Source organism: Carlito syrichta, unplaced genomic scaffold (genome assembly GCF_000164805.1).
Source record: "Carlito syrichta isolate Samal-C Ts95f unplaced genomic scaffold, Tarsius_syrichta-2.0.1 Scaffold307055, whole genome shotgun sequence".
Taxonomy (NCBI): Eukaryota; Metazoa; Chordata; class Mammalia; order Primates; family Tarsiidae; genus Carlito; species Carlito syrichta.
Window position 1 is genome coordinate 197,521 of NW_007251151.1, and position 21,669 is coordinate 219,189.

Here is a 21,669-nt window from a genome sequence, read left to right on the forward strand (position 1 = left end):
CAAAAACTACTGGCTTAAAAATCTTTATTGAGCACTTGAACCTTTATGAATTATGTTAAAGAGACGTCTCCCCTACCCTCCTGAAGCTTATGGGCCCAGTGTAAACATCTCAATCACCAAGGCAAACAGACCTTGAGTCCTCCCTAAAGTTGTGACCAGGCAGCTCTTAGCAGACCTACAGAAGGAACCACTGCCTCTGTGGAGTTCAGAAGGCGGGGTCACCATGAGCCCTTTCAATCCCTGCGGACAGCCCTACCGTAAGTTACATAGTTTTCTAAGATCAAGTAGGAGGAGTAACAAGCAGCACAGTCATAGCCTCATTTTCTGTTTTGCTGTTTGTTTATGTAGCTAAGGAGTTGTGTTTTTATTTGATAGTTATGAAATCCAGGCCTATGTTTATTTATTAGTATCAAGGAAGCCTTATTCAGTACTTTACAATATTAGGTATTTTTAAACTCGTAGTACAAATTAACATTATTTTTCCCCTGGTAATGGGGGATTCTAAGAAAGAATCAAAAAAGAAATACTACAGATCAAAAACACTGTAACAGAAATAAAGAATGCCTTTGATGGGCTCACTGGTAGACTGGATATGACTGAAGAAAGAATATCTGAGCTCAAGAATATGTCAGCAGAAACTTCCAAAACTGTAAAGCAAAGAGAAAAGAGACTGAAAAAAAAATTGGAACACAATGTCCAAGAACTGTGGGACAACTGCAAAGGTGTAAAAACTGTGAATGAGAATACCAGAAGAAAGAGAGAAGGGAACAGAAGAAATAGTTGAAGCATTAACGACCAAGAATTTTCCCAAATTAATGTCAGACATCAAACTACAGATCCAGGAAGCTCAGAAAAACATTGAGCAAGATACATAGCAGCACATGTGCACGCACGTGCACGCAACACACACAAACACACACAAACTTTACACCTTGTCATATCATATTCAAATTACAGATAATCAAAAATTTTTTATTAGAAACCTAAGTGGGGTGGTGGGAAGCTCCTTACTTACAGCAGAGCAAAGATTCTATTGGACTCTTTCTCAGAAACCACACAGCAATAGGAAACTACAGTGAAATAATGCAAATTGTTGAGAGATAATAAAACTCCTATCAACCTAGATTTCTGTACCCTAGAAAATTATCCCTCAAAAGTGAAGGAGAACTAAAGACTTTCCCAGACAAACAAAAATAAAGGAAATTTGTGTCCAGTAGACCTACCTAGCAAAATCTCTTTTGAAAAGTTCTTCAGAGAGAAGGAAAATGATAAAGGTTAGAAATATGCATCTATATATAAACAAAGGAAGAATATTGAAAAGGGAGTAAATTAAAATAAAATAAGAACTTTTCTTAGTCTAATATAATTTGTTCAAAATAATGATGTCAGCGGTGCATTTAATTATGTATACGTGTATGTGCGCGCGCGTGCTTATAAATAAATAAATGGCAGCAGTGGTAAAAGGGACAAGAGAGAGTTATGGAAAATGGTTTATTCTTTAGGATGTCATTCAATATATTTAAGAAAACAAAAACATTAATCTATTTTCCCTAAACATTAGAAAAAAACATTACTGGTTCATTAGAACCAGTAATTAGACATTAGAAAAAAATATTACTGAGTTAACTGAATTTTTTTGTTTGCTTTTGTTTATTTCTACTAGTTGGTTTTTATTATTTATTTTTTAATTTTGATTTTTAAAATGTGGACTATTTCATTATGATGAGCTATTTGTACTACTTGTGAATTGGTATAACGTTATTTGAAAGTAGGTTTGGATTATTTGTAATATATAGTGAAAAGTCTTGGGCAGCTACCAGAAAGAGTAAGAGAAAAGAATAAATGATGTGCTAAGAAAGGAGAGAATTTGGTATAATATAAAATGCTCAATTAAAACCACAAAAGGGGCCGGGCTTGGTGGCTCACTCAGCCTATAATCCCGTGCTTTGGGAGGCCGAGGTGAGTGAATTGCCTGAGTCCGCAGGTTCAAGACCCGCCTGGGCAACTTGGCGAGACCTCATCTGTACAATAAATCAAAAAATGAGCTGGGCGTGGTAGCATGCACCTGTAGTTCCAGTTACTTGGAAGGCTGAGGCGGAAGGATCGCCAGAGCCCAGCAGGTCGAGGCTGCGGTGGCCAGGAGCATGCCACTGCACTCCATTCTGGGCGACAGAGTGAGACTCGGACTCAAAAAAAAAAAAAAACCCACAAAAGGCAGTGAAAGAATAGAAGACAAAAGTAGAACAAACGACAAGGGTAACAAATGGAAAACAGTAAACAAATATGGTAGGCAACTCAGCCATATCAGTAATCAACTTTAAATATCAGTGGTCTGAATACACCAATTAAAAGACAGAGATTAGAGTGAGGAGAGGGAGGGGAGCAGACAGAGATTGTTAGAGTTGATCAGAAAACAAGAACCAGCTGGGCTCGGTGGCTCAGCCTGTAATCCCGTGCTTTGGGAAGCTGAGGTGAGTGAATTGCCTGAGTCCACGGGTTCGAGACCCGCCTGGGCAACTTGGGAGACCTCATCTCTACAATAAATCAAAAAATTAGCCGGGCATGGTAGCACACGCCTGTAGTTCCAGCTACTTGGAAGGCTGAGGTGGAAGGATCGCTGGATCCCAGCAGGTCGAGGCTGCGGTGGCTGGGAGCAGCCACTGCATTCCAGTCTGGGTGACAGAGTGAGACTCCAACTCAAAAAAAAAAAAAAGAAAAGAAGAACCAACTATATTTTGTCTACAAGAAGCCCACTTTAAACATAAAAAAAGATTAAAAATAAATGGATAAAGATATACTATGCTAGCACTAATCAAAAGAAAGTGGGAGTATCTATATTAATTTCAGAAGGAACAGACTTCAGAGCAAGAAAATTTATCAGGGATAAAGAAGGGCATTACATAATAAGTGATAAAAAGATCAATTCTTTAAAAAGGCGTAGTAATTCTTAATATGTATGTGCCTAACAGCACCAAAATATGTGAGGCAAAAGCTGACAGAACTGCAGGGAGAAGTAGATGACTCCACCGTTATTCTCTATCAGAAATGGACAGATCCAGCAGACAGAAAACCAGTAAGACATAGTTGAATTCAATAGCACCATCAGTCAACTGGATATAATCGACACCTATAGGCTACCTCATTCAATGACAGCAGATGACACATTCTTCTTAAGCTTACATGTAACATTCATCAAGATGTAAACCACATTCTGGGCCACAAAACACACATTCATACTGTCTGCTTTTACCACAATGAGATTGAACTAGAAATCAATAACAGAATATAGTTAGAAAATTCCAAAATACTTGAATGATTAGCACGATCTGAATAACAAGTCAAAGGAGAAATCTCAAGAGAAAAGACATTTTGAATTAAATGAAAATACACCTTCATCAAGATTTGTGGGATGACTTTTGGAGGACAGACATTTGCGTCTACGGGTTCCACCCTAGGAGCAGGAGCTGTGGTATCCTCTTCCACTTCCCCTGCAGTCGATAAATGCTGTTTATTTTAACTACTGTTTAAAAAAACGTGGGGAGCTGGGCTCGGTGGCTCAGCCTGTAATCCCGCGCTTTGGGAGGCTGAGGTGAGTGGATTGCCTGAGCCTGCGGGTTTGAGACCTGCCTGGGCAACTTGGTGAGACCTCATCTCTACAACAAATAAAAAAATCAGCCGGACATGGTAGCACGTGCCTGTAATTCTGGCTACTCGGAAGGCTGAGGCAGAAGGATCACTGGAGCCCAGCAGGTCGAGGCTTCAGTGACTGGGAGTGGCCACTGCACTCCAGTCTGGGCAACAGAGTGAGACTCCCACTCAAAAAAAAAAAAAAAAAAAGTGGGATGCAGCAAAAGCAGTGCTTAGAAGGAAATTTATAGCATTGAGTGCATATTAGAAAAGAAGAAAGAGTTAAAATCAATAAAGTAAGTTCCCATCTCAGGAAACTAGAAAAAGAAGAGCTAACTAAGTACAGAATAAGCATAAGAAAAGAAAGTATAAACATTAGAGCAGAAACAAATGAAACTGAAAACAAGAAACCAATAGAGAAATATTAACAAAACCAAAAGATCAGTAGTAAACTGCTAACCAGGCTAAGAAAAAAGGGAGAAAGAACAAATTATGTCACAAACGTCAGAAATAAAAGAGGAGACATCACTACAGATCCCATGAATGCTAAAAGGATAGTAATGGAATACTATGTGTATTCCATAATACTCTGTGCCCACAAATCTGATAACCTAAATGAAATGGAACAATTCCTTCAAAAAGACAATCCGTCAAAACTCAGATCAAGAAATACACAATCTGAATAGGCCTAGATCTATGAAGAAATTGAGTCAATAATTAATAACTTTCCCAAACTAAAACAACTAGGCCTCGATGGATTCACTGGTGAAGCCTACCAGACATTTAAGGAAATAAGCTAATCAATTATCTACAGTCTTTTGGAGGATAGGAAGGTATACTTCCTAACTTATTCCATGAGGTCAGCATTATCCTAATAAAATAAAACCAGGCAAAAACATTATAAGACAGCTACAGACTAAAATCTCTTGTGAACATAGATGCAGAAATGTTCAATAAAATATTACAATATTATAAAATATTTTATATATCCAACAATATATAAAAAGAATTATACACTATGGCTAAGAGAGATTTATCCCAGGTATGGTATGTAAGACGGATTTGACATTTAAAAAATTAATGTCCTCCATCATGTCAACAGACTAAAAAATACACACACATGAGCATATCGATAGATGCAAAAAATTTTTGAAAAAATTCAACACCCATTTATAATTGAAATTCCCAGCAAACTAGAAATAGAAAGGAACTTGAAGAACATCTGTAAAACTCTTCAACTAACATGATTAATGGTGAGAAGCTAGATGCTCTCCCACTAAGATGAGGAACAGGGCAAAGATGTCCCCACTTCTCCTTTTCTATATCATACTAGAAGTCTTAGTTAATGCACTAAGACAGAAGAGTTATGGGTAGTTTAAATTGTCTTTGTTCATATATGACATGATGGCATATATAGAAAATATGAAAGATTTGACCCCCCCTCCACATGCAAAAAAATGAGTCTAGATACAGACTCTATACCCTTCATAAAACTTAACTCAGAGTGTATCACAGACCTAAGTATGAAGTATAAACTATAAAACTCTTAGAATTTATCCTAAGGGAAAGCCTAGATGACCTTGCATATGGCAGTGACTTTAATATACAACTTCAGAGGCATGAACCATGAAAGAATTTGAAAGAACCTTGAAAGAAATTACTAATAAGCTGGACTTCGTTAAAATTTAAAACTTCTGCTTTATGAAAGACATTGTCAAGAGAAAGAAAATAAACCATATACTGGGAGAAATATTTGCAAAAGATATATCTGATAATATATATATATATATATATATATATCCAAATTAAAAAGAGCTCTTAAAACTAAACAATACAAAACAATTAATTTAAAAATTGGCAAAAGACCTAAACAGGCACCTCACCGAAGAACATATACAAATGGTGAATAAAGATATGAAGAAAATATTCAACATCATATATGTCCTTAAGATATCATAGGTTAAAAGCAGTAATAAAATACTACTACACACCTGTTAGAATGGCCAAAATTCAGAACACAGACAACACCAAATGCTGACAAAGATTTAGACCAACAGTAACTCCCATTCATTGCTGGTGCAAATGCAAAATGATATATGCACTTTGGAAGACAGTTGGGCAGTTTCTTACGAAACTAAACAGACTCTTACATGTGATCCAGCAGTTGTGTTCCTTGGTATGAGTCGAAAAGTTATGTCCACATAAAAACCTTTGCATGGAAGTTTACAGCAGCTGTACTCATAATTGCCAAAGCTTAGAAGCAATTGAGATATCCTTCAATAGGTGAATGGTTAAGTTAGTATGTCTAGACAATGGATATACTTTGAAGACAGTAGAAAGATCAGTGGTTCCAGTGGTTAGGAGGGAGGGAGAGAAGAATTGGCGGAATAAGAGGAATTTTAGGACAGTGAAACTATCTCTCTGTATGATACCGTAATGGTGGATGTATATCATTATACCTTGCCAAAACCCATAGAATGCTAATATATAAAAGAGTGACGTCTAATGTAAGCTGTAGACTCTGGGTGATAATGATGGGTCAATATAGGCTCATTAATTGTAACAAATGTACCACTGGTGGGGACGTTGGCAGTGGGGAAGGTTGTGCATGCGTGGGCCAGGGAGTATATGGGAACTCTCTACTTCCTGCTCAGTTTTGCTGTAAACCAAAACAGCTCTAAAAAGTAAAGACTTTTTAAAAATGTTATGGAGAGGAAGCTTTGTTAACCTGAGAAAATATAGGTGATATATTGTTAATTTTTTATTGTTTATTTGAGTAGGAAATACTACTCTTTCTCCCAGGCTGAAGTGCAGTGGCACAATTACGGCTCACCTACAGCCATGACCTCCTGGGCTCAAGTAATCTTCCTTCTTCATTCTCCCAAGTAGCTGGGACCACAGCTGCACACCACCACGCCCAGCTGATTTTATGAGTTTTTTTCTTAGAGATGCGGTCTCACCATGTTGCCTAGGCTGGTCTCAAATTCCTGGGCTCAAGCAGTCCTCCCTCCTCAGCCTCTCAAAGTGCTGGGATTCACAGGCATGAGCCACTGTGCCTGGTCATATTGTTAGTTTTTAATAATTATTAAATAATCTTTGCTGCTGTTGGTCTCTGCCACTGGACTTCATCTGTGTTGTTTGTTTTGAGACAGGGTCTCAGTCTGCCACTGAAGCTGTAGTGCCTTGGCACAATCATAGCTCACTACAGCCTCGAACTCCTGGCCTTAAGCAGTCCTCCCACTTGTCTCCTCAGTAGCTGGGATTTCAGGTACAAGCCACCATGCTTGACTAGTTTTTTATAGTTTTTTGTAGAGACAGTCTTGCTATCTTGCCCAAGCTGATTTCAAACTCCTGGCTTCAAGCAGTCCTCTCACCTTGGACTCCTGGCCTGCACTTCATTCATTTCTTCACAGCTATATCCCTACCTCCTAGTACAGTGCCTGGCATATAGTCAAAATAACTACATAAGTAGGCTGATGTGTTGGGTACTGCTTTTAGTGCTTTACATACATAAGCGCATTTAAACTTCACAACAGCCCTTTGAATTAAGTACTTACTCCCAATCTACAAATGCATCTAAGACACACAACTTACCCAAATTGACATAACTAGTAAGTGGTAGAAATGGAATGTAAACCCAGGCTGTATGGTGCCAGAGTATTTGTTCTTCGCCACCAACTTAATGCCCCTCTCTGTAGGACACAGTCAACAAATACTTGTTGATTAGGTGAACGCATGAATGCGTGTGCGTGAGTGAGTGAAATGAAAAGGCAACTTTTAATGTATTATGAGTCCATTTTAATAGTATTATCCATCCATTTTTATGATAAAAACATATTCCTGCAAAATACTCAAATATCCATCATTAGTAGAACAGGTGGTGAGTTGTGGTAAAGTCACATCATGGACTGTGATACGGCAGTGAGGAAAATGGGCTGCACCTCTGTGCAGTGGTGTGTATGATTCGCATAAGCAGGAGGTTGAGCATAAGGAGCCAGAGCTCAAGTGTGTCTACTGGACCATCCATCCACACCGAGGACAAGAGGAAAAGTAGCCTGTGCTGTTAGAAGTCAGGATACCAGAGCCCATGTGCAGTGGCCAAACAGTCACTGGGAAGGGCTTCTTGGGAACTAGGAATGTTCTCTTCCTTTATGTGGTGCTGGTTACATGGTTGTGTTCAATTTATAAAAGTTCTTTGAGCTATGTGCTTTCATGTACAGTTTTTTGGTAGGTAAATTCTACTTTAATAAACAGCTTTTTGTTTTTACTGTTGTAATTTAGCTTTTTTATTTTCATTATTATAGAGATGTTGGATACAAGTGAGGGTTAACTACATAAGTAGGCTGCATGCAGATGAAGTTTGGTCTCCTACCTGGCCCTCGCTCCCCCTGGTTGTGGACCGGGTCCCTGTATATTGTTTCATGCCTCCCACCCTCAGCAATGCCCAGCAACTGCCAGTTCCCCCCTCGTGCTAATGTGACTAGTGTTGAGGGCCCATTTCGGAGTGAGAGCGTGGGATATTCAGTTGTTTCTGTAGTAGTTCACTTAGTATGATAGTCTTCAACTCCATCCAGTTTACTGCAGAATTCATGATTTTGTTCTCCTTTGTGGCTGCATAATACTCCAACGTGTATATGTACCAAATTTTCTTTATCCAGTCCACTTTTAATTGGCATCTGGGTGGGTTCAGTGTTTTTGCTATTGTGAATAGTGTAGCTGTAAGCATGCATGTGCAGGTGTCTTTTTGGTAGAACAACTTATGTTCCTCCAGGTATGTTTCCAGGAGAGGAATTGCTGGACTGTATGGAAGATCAATTTTTAGTTCTTTTAGGAATCGAAACACTGTTTTCCATAAAGGTTGAACTAATTTGCACTCCCACCACCAGTATAGAAGTGTTCTCTTTCTCTGTATCCACACCAGCATCTGTTGTTTTTTGACTTATTAATGATAATCATCCTTACTGGAGTTGGTGGTATCTCATTGTAGTTTTGATTTGCATTTATCTGATGATTCGTGAGGCTGCGCATTGTGTCTGTTGGCTAAGACCAACAAAAGTGTATAAAAGATAAATAAGAGGTTGCAAGCGTATTCACCAAAATATTAATTGTAGCTATTTTTTGAAAGAAGTGCTGTAAGTAGTTTTCAGTTTCTTTTTTGAGTGTTCACAGTAAGAAAATTGTCACATATTACCTATGTAATAAGATTTCTAAAATGCGGTTAAAATAAACTTGCCCCTGCACCAGCACCTTCTGCCACTCGGGATGAGTTGGGCATGTTAATGTTGTCCCCTGATGAGTGAAAGAATTCACCCAGCCCACTGGCTACCTTGCTCTGTCTCTTGACTTTACCTCGTGAACTTTCAAGCCTCTTAGGATGTCTTCAGGGATTTCTAATCACCGTTTTGTGTGTTTTTCATGTTTTTCTTAACTTTGCCAGGCAGAACAGTCAAAAGAAGAGCAGAAGCAAAGTTTGAATGCGGAGAAACTGATGAGGCAAGTCTCCAAGGACGTGTGTCGGCTTCGGGAGCAGAGCTGGCAGGTGCCCCGGCAGGTGCAGTCCTTCAGGTAAGTGGCCCCACCTAGCACAGCTCTTGAGTTGCCCTCATATGGCATGAGTTCAGGAATTCTCCCCAGTGCAGGGAACACTAGTATTGAGACATGAGACCGAAGTCTTCTGTTTCCTAGCTTGGTCTCCAGGCACAAGAGCAAATGAGGGTATCGATTCCATGTAGGGCAGATCTCAGGGGTGCTGTGGAGCGTGGGCCAGGGAGAAACTGGTCAGGTGGCCCAGGAGGGTCGTAGGGGCGGTGGGGATGCTGCCCTGAGGTCCCAGCCCTTGAGATGGACACCAAGGGGCAGGGGTGTGAGGAGGACCCTGAGTTCTGCCTGGCACCTACAGGTGACGCCAGTAGACAAATGGAAATAAAAACTCAGAGCCAGGGTTCAGGGTCAGGGCGGAGATGAAAACAGAGTGTTCCTCCTTGGTGTAGTGATCCCACAAGGGGAGATGGCCAGACGTTCCATGAAACGTAGAAAGAAGCCAGGAAGGAGGGCCGGGGCCACCAACTGTGACAGGGCGCCCAGCAGCAAAGATGCAAGGAGGCGCAGCCAAGAGGCCGAGGAGACCCAGAGGCCCTGGGTGGGCGGGCGAGACGAGGAGATGGATGGCAGGAGCTGAGAGGTGGCCCTGGAAGCCGCCGGGGGAGGCGTCCGCTCAGTGGGAGGGGCCGGAGAACGGTCTGGTTGCATGGGGGTTTGGCTGGGTTGGGGTTGGGGTTTGGTATGGAGGAGTCTCTGGAAAGCTGCAGGCGTAAGCCAGAGAAGCCCCAGGGGAGTGTTCCGAAGTGTGGCGGACAGGCATGGTTATGCAGGACACAGGAGGAAGGTGCGGCACCAGCAATGAGGCCCTGTGGGCTCTCGGCTCTTTCGTTCTTTACGAGTTGTTTTATAACAAAGAGTTCGTTTTCCCTGCCCTCATGAAAGCCTCCATTCTACTAAATAATCACTTTGGTAACTTTCAGGGAGTATGAGTCCCTGGGTTTTTCGAACTGCAGGGTGAGAGTAGTCCTTCCAAGCCTTGGCACTGTGGTCATTTTGAGAGTACGCAGCATTGTGCAGCCTGGAAAATCACAAACTCACAGTCGTTGCTAAAACCTGAAACAAAGAATTCATAAACATTCCTGACTTCCCTTAAGGTACAAGCCCCTTCCGTCGTATCCCCAGGCAGGTGATAAGAATGAATGAGATGGACTGGAGTAAGACAGACTGTACTGGAAGCATGAGGGATGTGCATGGTCACTGACGCCTGGCCTGGGGTGGTGAGAGATGGGGGTGGGGGGTCTGGAGCATTCTGCCCGCACGCAGGTGCAGCTCCACCCCAGTTGCTTGTTTCGCCTGGAGTCAGGATCCCAGTGTTCCCTGGCCTTCTGATTGCAAGAGAAGCCAGAAAGCAAGAATTTCATGTGAAATATCTTAAATGTAGGCTCGGCAACTAATTCAGGTATTTTTAAACACCCCAGTTTTCAAGTGTGCCGTAAGGCCTCCACTGATATCTACCCACACTCTTGCCTTTAAAAACTCTTAATTATCTCTTAGGGAGTTGAACAACTGTAAAGGACATTATGCCACCAAAAGGGCTCTTGTTCCAGTGTCCATGATTTCCTCCTCTTCCTTTTCTTCTCAGCATCTCTGTCTCACCCCAGGCGTCCTCCCCTCCTCGCCTGCTCACTTCCCAGGGGCCAGGGTGCTGTTCTTCTCACAGCTGCCCACGTACCCCTCATGTGATTTGCCCCTCAGGAAATGTGTGTTCATGAAATGCTGTGTGCAGTGAAAATTTCTAGGAAGAAAGACATTCTGCTCTTGCCTTAGATAACTACAAAGTCCTCAAATCTCATTTTTGTAGCACTGTCCTACTCTGGAAACCATTCTCCTTCTCAGCTTCTCCCTTTCAGGTCATTTCTCCTTATCCCTGCTTCAGGAAGCAGGGCCGTTTCTACCTTCGAGGCAGCTGAGTCCCTCCCCTCCAACGAGTCAGGGTGTCGCTCATGAGGTTCTCCTGCCTTAGCATGGCATTGGTTTTAGAGAAACTTCCTGGCATCATGTACTTTTCTGTGAGATCACTGAGAAGCTTTCACATAGGATTTGGACCCTTTGAATCCTGTCTGGTTTAGAAACACCCATGCACAGACTGAACCCATGGGCTGTCTCGTGTTGGAAATCCCGAAGGGAGCCTCCTGGCTTGGTCTGTCAGTGCCTTACTGCAGCCAGAGCTACTTTTTATGCTTCCTTTCAGAGGCAGAGACTGCCTTGATTTTAAATGGAGTCCTGCCGACGGAAAAGCTTTCCTACCCAGGCTTGTAGAGACCCACTGCAGTTCTTGGGGACTGTTTTAATGGTCACAAAGTATTTTCAACACCCATATTTCAATCGGTTTATTTCTCTCCCCAACCCTAGGGAGAAGATTGCCTACTTTACCAGAGCGAAGATTAGCATTCCATCCCTGCCAGCTGATGACGTATGATCACATGGCTTAAGGAATTGTTTTGTTTTGTTTTGTTACCTGTTCACTTTCTTGGGAAGGGCAAAAGACTGAACATTTGTTTTTGTTTTTTGGTCATGTAACTGTCAACTCTTGAAGAACTTTTATATCACATCAGATTTTCAACATGTAATTTGTAAAGTACCTTGAATGTAATTCTTATATGCTTAAAAAAGAAAAAAGTCAGATAACAAAAGCAGGATCTGTTACACACATGGTGTGCGGTATGTCTGTGTTACCAGAGGGCCTCATTTGTGAACATGGAGCAGAGACAGTGTCCAGTGTGTGTCCTGCTGAGCTGACTGTTGAGAAGCAACTCGATTCAGCAGAGGTGGCTTTGCTCCCCTTGTGTTCCTGTAAGTGGACTCTGAAGGTGGCCACCCTGCCACGTCTGTGTGCTAGAGAGCAGCCCTTTCAGCTGGGCGTTCTGCATGAGCTGGAGTGCAGAGTCCATGCCTACCTGCAGCAGGTCCTGGGGTCATAGCCACCACCTGCGTGGGAACACTTTGTTCCTTCAGACAGTTTCCTTTTCGTCCTTTTATATTTGTCTAAAAACACCAAAAATATCAAATACCGAGTGCAAGAATCTAAAAATACAAAGGGGCAATACTCCTGACTATTCTAAGGATTGTGGGATCCTTGATACTGAGGACAGGGGAGCAGAAAGAACACCAGTCACCCTAAAATACACTGAATAGACTCATCAAACGAGCAGCCGGTTCATCTAACACAACCTGAATTTGCCCAAGTGCTCAGTGGCGAGTCTCTGGCTTGCGCCAGGGTTGTGTCCTAGGATGGAGGCTGGTTCCGAGCCATGGCCTGTGTTCTGAAGACAGGCGGCGCTAGAGACAGAAGGGAAACCAGCATGGAGGAGAGGATGTCTTGACTGAGCCAAAGTTGCCAAAAGTGAAAAAACAGGGTACCAAACAGATTTCTAACATTTACTAGAAATTACTTTGCAGCTCTCAGTTTTAGGGGTTCCATATGTAACTTATGGTAAATATTTGGGAGGCAAAGGGAAGAGTGTGCCTGGGGGGATTATGAATTTGAAGTAGAGGCTAAATCGTTGTTTAAAAAAAAAAAAAAAAGAACAGTTCCGGATGAACAAGTTTAGAGAGGGAAACTGAGTGACCTGTCCTCCAGTTTAGAATTTCAGCTTACCCAACCCTGGCACTTCTTAAAAAAAACAAATCCTTAGTGTAGCTCTGCCAGCATAAACATATATATTATTTAGGCCATTTAAACCATACTTATTACTCAGTCTATTACTGGAAGAAGCAATTTTTGGTTATCCATCTTATATATATGGCAAACTAAACCTTTTTTTTTTAAGAAATGCAAAATTGTCTTACAGGAATGGGCCCCTTAAAGAAAGAAAGAATAAGAAGAAAAAATAAAGTTCTATTCCTAAGCTAGAATCCTCAATAGCAAGAATTTTTATTGTCTTGACAGGAATTGAACATATTTTGAAAAGTTCATTTTATCAGAATCAAAGTTCAGATTAAGAAATTTCTGAGCCTAGATCTTTGTTTTCTCCTAAATATCACACCACTTACGTACAAATTTCTTTGAAGACCTAGCTGGACGTGGCACTTCTTTGAGCAAAAACTAGCCTAGTGCCCTGACCGAGCAGTCTTTCTGGGCTGCCCAGTTCATTCTATTCAATGACTAAGGAAAGCTAGAAACAAGGACACCGTCTACCTTTGTCAAGGTCAAATGTGAAAGGCAGAAGTTTATTTAACATAGAGGTCAGTGAAGGCCAGCAGTTTTCGGCTTCGTAGTTTGACCATGAAAATGTTTCTAGAATTATGTGTAGTTGTACCGTATGATTTTATTTTCTTCATTTATTTATTTACGGTCTTATTTATGTTCTGTTTAATATATGGTTTGGTTCTGGCCATGTTAAATGTTTGACACAGAAGAGGCTATATTGGAATATTTACAGCTTTATAAATTGTCATCAGATTAGCTGTCAACTTTTTGTAATACAAGAAGTTTCAGACAAGTATTAAAGAATAAAATCCGTCTCAGGCTGGCAGTGAAAAGTTGTGACCAAGATCCTTTTGGTTGTATTTTACAAAATTTGCTCATTTCTAATATGAGAGATGAACTTATTTTAATGTAATCCTTTTTCACACGTTAAAAATCAACAATAGTGTCATGTATTTATAGGCAGCTTTCAATAATCTTTTCATATTACTACTAACCCAAATGATTCACAGTGACAGAACATTTTAATAACTTGATCACAAAACCATATGGACAAATATGAATTTTAATATTATAAATACTATTTTTAAAAGCTAGAATTTATTCTGCACAGGGTAAAAGAATGCAATATTTAGTCCTCAAGTTTGAATTATCAATATATTATGACAGTTTTGTATATCAGAATCTTAAGTGTTACAGGTACAAAAAGAATATTGCTAGCCAAATGAACAAAGTTTAGCTAAATTTCTGTAGCATGCAAATCAAATAAATCTTTTTTTTTTTTTGCTATTGCTTTATCTATATTGTATTAAATATCAAAAGCTCAGGACTGAACTAAATATTTAATCAGGTTAAATTCTGAATATGTTTCTGTTTTAATTTGTCTTGGTTTGTAAAAATATGCAAATACATTACATAGATTAACTTTGGTTTCTGCACTTTCCATATGTTTGTGGGTGGAAAAAAATTCAGTGTTTTTTTTTTTTAACAAAGATGCCTATTGCCTAATACTCTATGTCAGTGTCTTTTATTGTTCAGTTAATTTCCCTGATTGGCACAAACACAAGCGTTTACTTGAACCATGTACCAAGCAAATATAAAATCTTTCATGAGGAAATCCCCAGGCCTGCAGTTTGTGAGAAGAGGTCTTGCTTGGATAATGTGCTGCTGATGAGAAACGTGAAACATTTCCATTGTGCAAGTGAAGCCAGGGCTGCAGAGTCACCGTGTGGTCTCACCGCCTGGGCTAGCAAGTTTGGGGGGAGGCCGGGTTCCAGCGCCGGGCCTGACCTGCTGTGCCCCAGGGCTGCTCAGAGCGAGGCCGACGGGGGCGAGGCCGTCAACGGCAGAGCACGGGACACAGAAGCAGAAGCAGATTCTGTGTGGATCGTCCAGAAGGCAAGATTGCCGTCCTCTGTGCTGACAGTGAAGAGGCATGAACGCGTGCGGCTGCCTTTAGAGAAGTGCCACAGAGGCACTGAGGTCTCTGCTGCAGGAGAGAGTGTGTCTGGAGTGCTCACCTCTGAAGCTTTTAAAGCGCCAGCGACATCTTTGGTATATTCAGATGCTATGCCTTTTAAGTAAACACGCAGCCAGACCGTAGTTCGATGATCATAGGTTACCTTAAACACCTGGAAGAAGTAAATGATTGCCAAGGTGATACATCTTCATGTGAATAACACCTTCAGAGATACATAAGGACTAATATAATGTTTTATTTACCAGTCCTGTGCAATAACAGCCTACTTCAAAATAGAGAAAGCTCATCCACAGTAATGAGTGTGATCACTGTTACGTCTCGACTGGTTTGGGTCTCAGAGTGGAAGGAAAAAGTGCTCTACCAGTCTGAGAGAGAAATTACGGTTGAAGAAACTATTCTCCATAGGGAGGAAAATGCATTTCAGAAAATCAATAGCACAATGAGAGGATGCCTGTAGTGGGAAACCCTACCACATCCGGTGCAGAGCAGGCGTCTCCTGAAGAGCATGTAGCACTGGGCCTTCTGGCTTAGGTTTTCGGGGAGGTGCCCTTCATCTCCAGTTGTTGAGGCTCTCGCGTCTCCGCCACTGTGTAGTGGCCCGGAGCCAGAGGAGCGCGGGTGAAGCAGGCTGCACAGTTGAGCAGACACCCTCCTAGTACCAGGGAAAAGCCAGCAAACCAGCCCAGAAAGAGGGCTTCCCCAAACTCCCACCTGGGGACAATCTCTGGGATGGTCTCATCCCAGAACTCCCGGACCATCGTGTGGGCGACCCAGGAGATGGGAGCCAGGACTGTGATCCCCGAGGTCCAGGACAGGATTCCTCCCAGGACTAGCAGTTGCTTCTTGTGGTCTTGCAGTCTCTCCCCAATCTTCAGACAGTCCAGGCCAAATCCAGAGACCAGCAGTCCCAGCAATCCCATCCCGTTGGACAGAAACATTAAAATCCTGGAGATCCTGAGTTCAGCGGGCAAAGCCAGGAAGGAGTCGAAGTCCTTGCATTGCGTCCCCACTTCCTCCTGGGTGACGCAGGTTTGCCAGAGTCCCATGGTCCAGTTTTCCATTTCGTTTAAGTCCAGGTTGAGGTTCTTCCAATGTGGCAGGTAGTTTGTAAGACAGGATAAAAGCCATCCCAGCAGAGATAATGAAATCCCAGCTAATTGTGCCACAGTTCTAAAAACTAAAGTCATTTTTATGTCCTGCGAGCTTTGGCCAAGCTAACTCCTGCCCTTGAGTTGCTGTGAAAAAGAAGTGTGTGTTATCATTTACAAAGCTCAAAAACATTTTTTCATTGTGTATACAGGAGGATTCTTGCCAGAGGTGCTATTGTTCCATTTCATGTTGAATGGGTTTCAGAAAAGGATAGGGAAATAAATAATGCTGCAAACCAGTAATGCCAAGGCGTGGCCAGGATTGCACTCGTGTCCTATGGGCTAGATTTTGTACAAGTCAGTTTGTCACTGAAATGAAATTAAATAGTAATAAATCTCCCTTCATTGTTAAGGTAAAATGGCTTTCATGTTGTTCCCAACCTTCCTAACAAGTCAAAGAATTAGGATGTCTGAATGTAGAATGTTTAATTGACGGTTTGAGTTCACCTCCTCCTTTATATTTTACTAATTGCACCTGTCAGATTTTCATCTGTTACAGTTCTCATATTTCATTACGCATGTTGTGGTAATATTGGATGTTATCATCATTTTTTAAAGTAGGTTCAAGAAAAGTATTTCTTAACCAAATAAATTGATCTTATCAGAAATCTCTCTAGACCTTAAATCAGACCTGTTCTTTTAAAATTCCTTAGGCTACATATACCACATAGCATATGAAACAATACTGAACTAAATACCAAGTCTGCTTATCTGCATACCTTTCTGTCAGGTTCATGCACGTGGGCATAAACACTTGATTTTTTTTTTCTTCTTTGCTTAAATATGCTTTCAATGCTGTGGAAAAGTTAAGCTGTAGGACTTTGGAGGTCGGAATCTATCTGTCTGTTCATCACTAAGGTATATATCCCCACATTTGTAATTTTTAGTTGAACAAAAGAAGTTTCCTGTCAAACAAATGAACTGACAATATCTGAATATCAAGAAAAATATCCTTGGAATTGTTTTCCTTTTTTAACTATGAAACTTTTGAGGAAAGAGAGAGAGAGGAGATTGGCCAGTATTTTCAATCTGAGAACATCACAATGTACTGAAAACTTCAGCCTCATGAAATCCTGTCACACAGGGTACCCGGTAATTTCCTAAACACAAATCACTTCTGTTCGAAGAAGACCAAAGTCGTTGTAGAAATAACGCTTTGGGTTTGGCTTGGCATGTGGTTTTACTAAAGTAGAACACTTAAAAGATTTCAGGTTGTTAGTTTTTTTCTTGAGGAAACAAGCTAATTATCATTTCCATCTACCAACAAAAACAAAGAAAAGTTTTCTAACATAAAATGAACATGTTAAAACTTAAAACTGACTATATTGGAGAGCCACCGCTACATATTGATTTAAATAACCAGGTTAGTGACACTTCCCTTGCTTATACCTATGTAATGTTTGCCATGATAGTTTTCTTTTAAATATAAGGCTTTCCTTCATCTCCAGATTTTAGGGGGGAATGAGTCTAGCCAGTATAGAAAAGTAGTTATTGGATGAGAAATGTGAGTAGCACAGATTCAGTTACATAACAGAGACCTTTTTGTTATCACTGCTGGTGTTGGATACACCTTTCTGGCCTTGTCGAAGTCTTATACTTTCGGATCTGCACTTCCATTTTCCAGGCATGGACCCTGAGTCTGCATCTCTGCCACTGTGTAGTGGCCCGGAGCCAGAGGAGCGCGGGTGAAGCAGGCTGCACAGTTGAGCAGACACCCTCCTAGTACCAGGAAAAAGCCAGCAAACCAGCCCAGAAAGAGGGCTTCCCCAAACTCCCACCTGGGGACAATCTCTGGGATGGTCTCATCCCAGAACTCCCGGACCGTCGTGTGGGCGACCCAGGAGACGGGAGCCAGGACTGTGATCCCCGAGGTCCAGGACAGGATTCCTCCCAGGACTAGCAGTCGCCTCTTGTGGTCTTGCAGTCTCTCTCCAATCCTCAGACAGTCCAGGCCAAACCCAGAGACCAGCAGGCCCAGCAATCCCAGCCCGTTGGACAGAAACATGAAAATCCTGGAGAACCTGAGTTCAGCGGGCAAAGCCAGGAAGGAGTCGAAGTCCTTGCATTGCGTCCCCACTTCCTCCTGGGTGACGCAGGTTTGCCAGAGTCCCATGGTCCAGTTTTCCATTTCGTTCAAGTCCAGGTTGAGGTTCTTCCAATGTGGCAAGTAGGTTGTAATAATGGATAAAACCCATCCCAGGAAAGATAATAAAAGCCCAGCAGATTGCATCGCTATTCGAATGATTAAAGCCATTGCAACAGATCTGAGGACTTTGCCACCCCTATAGGATCTGCTGTCTTTTGTGGTTGACAGTGGTGTGACGATCTTGGTTCTATGCGGCCGGAGTATAAGCTGTGGGCATTAACTCTTTGGGCACTCTGAAATGTGTTTTTGTTCTTCTCGAATATAATGTTTCATGTAAAGGACGAAGGACTCTGTTAAAGCTACGAGTTAGGCTTCCTGATAAGGATTTGATCTGTTAGCTTTCCGTTTGCTTGGTAAAATTATATCCCCATTGCTTGATGAGTATAAGTCTAAGGATGAACAAAGAGGGCTCTATGACCCCTCACCCTAAAGCACAACAGAAATCTTTGTGCTTCAATATGGATTAATTAGATTTTAAGTGGTGATAAAGGCCAGCTCTTTCGACAACAGGACCTCATTGTGATCGCCGAATCTGAGATCTCAGGGATGCAAAACAAGACCTTGTAAAGAAAGGTAGACTGTTTCCCTATAATCTGTATTCTTCTCAGACTTCCTTAACCTACACAAGAGCCCGGACCACGTTCTTGAGTGTCACGGGGCTTCAGTTGGGACTTGGCAGAAAGGTTTCCCTCGAATTCCTTTGAGAGGTAGAGGCTGGTTCCCGGGGCTAATTAAAAAGGACGGGCTGATGCCCAGAGCCACCGAGGGAGGAGGGAGCGTCCTGGGAAGGTACAGTTTTTTCCATCCTCATGAAAGACCTGGGGTAGTGTGCAGTGTCTCAGTGTCCAGGGAGTTGTTTCTGCCCAGAGCTGAGCTGTCCCTCTCGGGTCAGCTGCCCGGGCAGAGTGGCACCAAGACCGAGACTCCTGCCAGCTCCATGACAAAAGTTCTAGTACGAACACAATAGCCGTGACTGGACTGACCTCTGAGGCTTCGTCTTGTTTGTTTTTTTGGTTTAAGCCACACCTTGAGAGTATACTCGAGCAGAGCATGACCCTTCAGAGAATGCACAACCTCACAGGCCAGGACAAGAGGCTACAGGCTCCAGATTCACAGGGCCCCTGGGCGTCCTGTGTTCGCCCCAGAAGCCAGGATCTGAGGGGGCAACCGGACATGCAGGTTTCTAAAGTGGAGCCGCTGCCCTGGAAGATTCTGACCTGTTGAGACAGAAGCACTGCCCATCACATCTCAGCTGTCAGGCGTAGGCTGGGATCAGGGATCCTTTTCAACAGCAGTCCCCCAAACTTTTTGGCATTATGGAAGACAGTTTTCCCACAGGTGGGTGGGTGGGTGAGTGTGGGGTCATCAGGCATTAGATCTTCATGAGCATGCCTAGGTTCCTCGCATGTGCAGTTCACAATAGCGTTCCCACTCTTAGGAGAATCTAATGCTGCCGCTGATCTGACAGAAAGCAGAGTTTGTTGCTCACCTCCTGCTGTGTGACCTGGTTCCAACAGGCCAGTGGACCCGTTGGGGAGCCTGCTTTACAATGTTGCTAAATGGGAGATTGGAAAGACAGAACCCAGATCCTGATGTATCCAAAGTAAGCATAAGATTTGGGTAAGAGAATTGCTACTCTTTTCACCTTTTCCCATCTTACGTTTTTGAAAAAGGTTGCCACCAGCTGAATTACTCCTTACTTTTTACAAATTTTCAGAATCCCTTAGGATGTATTGATGTCCTCAGCATCCTGAAATAAGTTGTTCCAGTGTGCATAAAGATACTGGGTCTAAAACCAGCAACTTACAGATGACCCTGAGTGAACTTTCCTCATTAGCATGTCTCCACCCTGGGGAGGAGCTATGGTTTTGTCACCATAAGATAGGACCTACTTACTGGCATAGTGACTCACTGGATCTGTGCAGCAGGGACCTCTTTTCATGCTGTGAGGAGGCACCCTCTCCCTTCTCAGCCGCTCCATAAAACCCTCCTTTCACTCTGGGAGACACTGCTTTGGAGAATACTCCCAGTGTTCTTACTTGCACCAAGTAATAAAACTCCTTTTGATTTAAAAAAAAAAAAAAAAGATACCAGGTCTGCCGGATGCAGTGGCTCATGCCTGTAATCCCAGCACTTTGGGATGCAGAAGTGAGAGGACTGCCTGAGCCCACAGGTTTGAGACGGGCCTGGGCAACATGGTGAGACCTCATCTCTACAATAAATCAAAAAATTAGCCAGACATGGTGGCACACACCTGTAGTTCCAACTACTTGGAAGGCTGAGGTGGAAGGCTCGCCGGAGCCCGGCAGGTCAAGGCTGCAGTGGCCGGGAGTGGCCACTGCACTCCAGCCTGGGTGACAGAGTGAGACTCCCACTCAAAAAATAAATCAATCAATAAAGGATCTGGAAGGGCTAGAGATGTATCTGGGGCCTCGACACCAAGAGATGGGATGTGGCCAGCTAGATTTCTCCGGGAGGCTGTTGTTAAAAGTCACAGGGAGATTATTCTTAATATCACATTGAAATGCTTTTTAAAAATGCAGTGGAACAGGCTGCTCTGTGAGGTAGTGAACTCTCTATCCTGCAGGTGGGTGAACAAAGGATAATTATCACTTCCCAGGGTTATCCTGGAGGGAATTTCTGCTGTGGTGGGATTCAGACCTGCCTACGCACTGAGCACCCTTCCAACGCCTTCATTGTTTCAGCATTTAAAAAAATAATCTGTGATCTTCTCTTGACCAGGCACTGAGTGCTAAAAGATGGAGATATGGTCCCCCCACCTGACCTGTAGGCCATCTGGAAACGAGATGAGCAAGAAGGAGAAAGAGCAGGGTGTGAGCATCCCAGACCGATGACACCAAGTGCAACAGCCCTGAGGCAGGGATCTGCTTGGGGTGGAGCGGGAGACTCAAAGCAGCCCCCGATGGCATCTGGGGAGGGCTCCCATCTCCACACTTCAGCTCATGGATGAGCTGCTTAGACCACCCTGAGGCCAGGCGGGGAGTGAGACTCAGCCAGAAGACAGGTATTACCACCCCGTTATTCGGCATGTGAGTACTCCATTGTCTCTGTCCCAGGATGGTTACACAAACACATGTATATCTCGTAGACAGAGCCCGAGAGGTCAGCAGACTGAGACTGAAAGTCAGGAGGACCGACCTTCCCGGTTTGCCCAGGACTGTAACGATTCAGCCCTGAAAGTCACACGTCAGAGAAACTCGTCAGTTCGGGGTTGCTAAACGTCCCATCATAAGCCATCCCAAAACTGGGTTATTTGAACCAGAAGTTGTTTCTGCGTCCTTTGCTCATGAATCTGCAGCTTGGGTGAGCCTCTGCAGATGACTCATCTCTGCGCTGAGCTGCCTCTGCCCAACTGAGGGCCCAGGTCCACTTCCAAGGTGGGCCACCCACAGGCAGGCTGCCAGCCGGAGTGTTGCCTCTTTGCGTCATCTAAGGTACAAAAGCTGCATCAACAAGGCCACCTGAAGCCAAAGTAGTCTTTTCTATCTCATAGCTGGCC

The 21,669-nt window shown here is 42.8% G+C and overlaps 3 protein-coding genes across 3 annotated transcripts in view; 1 reads left to right on the plus strand and 2 right to left on the minus strand.

Moving 5' to 3' along the window:
- WWC2 (WW and C2 domain containing 2) overlaps positions 1-14,487 on the plus strand; it is a 119,986-nt gene extending 105,499 nt beyond the window's left edge. Inside the window, exons 21-22 of the mRNA XM_008063811.2 lie at positions 9,065-9,192; positions 11,581-14,487. Coding sequence (XP_008062002.1) covers positions 9,065-9,192; positions 11,581-11,647 — 195 coding nt within the window. The 3' untranslated portion in view covers positions 11,648-14,487. The remainder of the gene's footprint in view (positions 1-9,064; positions 9,193-11,580) is intronic.
- Positions 14,488-15,382: 895 nt separating this feature from the next.
- Positions 15,383-16,577, minus strand: CLDN22 (claudin 22). The gene has a single exon (XM_008063813.1). The coding sequence runs from the start codon at positions 16,040-16,042 to the stop codon at positions 15,383-15,385; it is 660 nt and encodes a 219-aa protein (XP_008062004.1). The 5' UTR covers positions 16,043-16,577.
- A 1,017-nt stretch (positions 16,578-17,594) lies between these two features.
- Positions 17,595-18,257, minus strand: LOC103266179 (putative claudin-24). Its single transcript, XM_008063812.1, has one exon. The coding sequence runs from the start codon at positions 18,255-18,257 to the stop codon at positions 17,595-17,597; it is 663 nt and encodes a 220-aa protein (XP_008062003.1).
- Between the last annotated feature and the right edge of the window lie 3,412 nt (positions 18,258-21,669).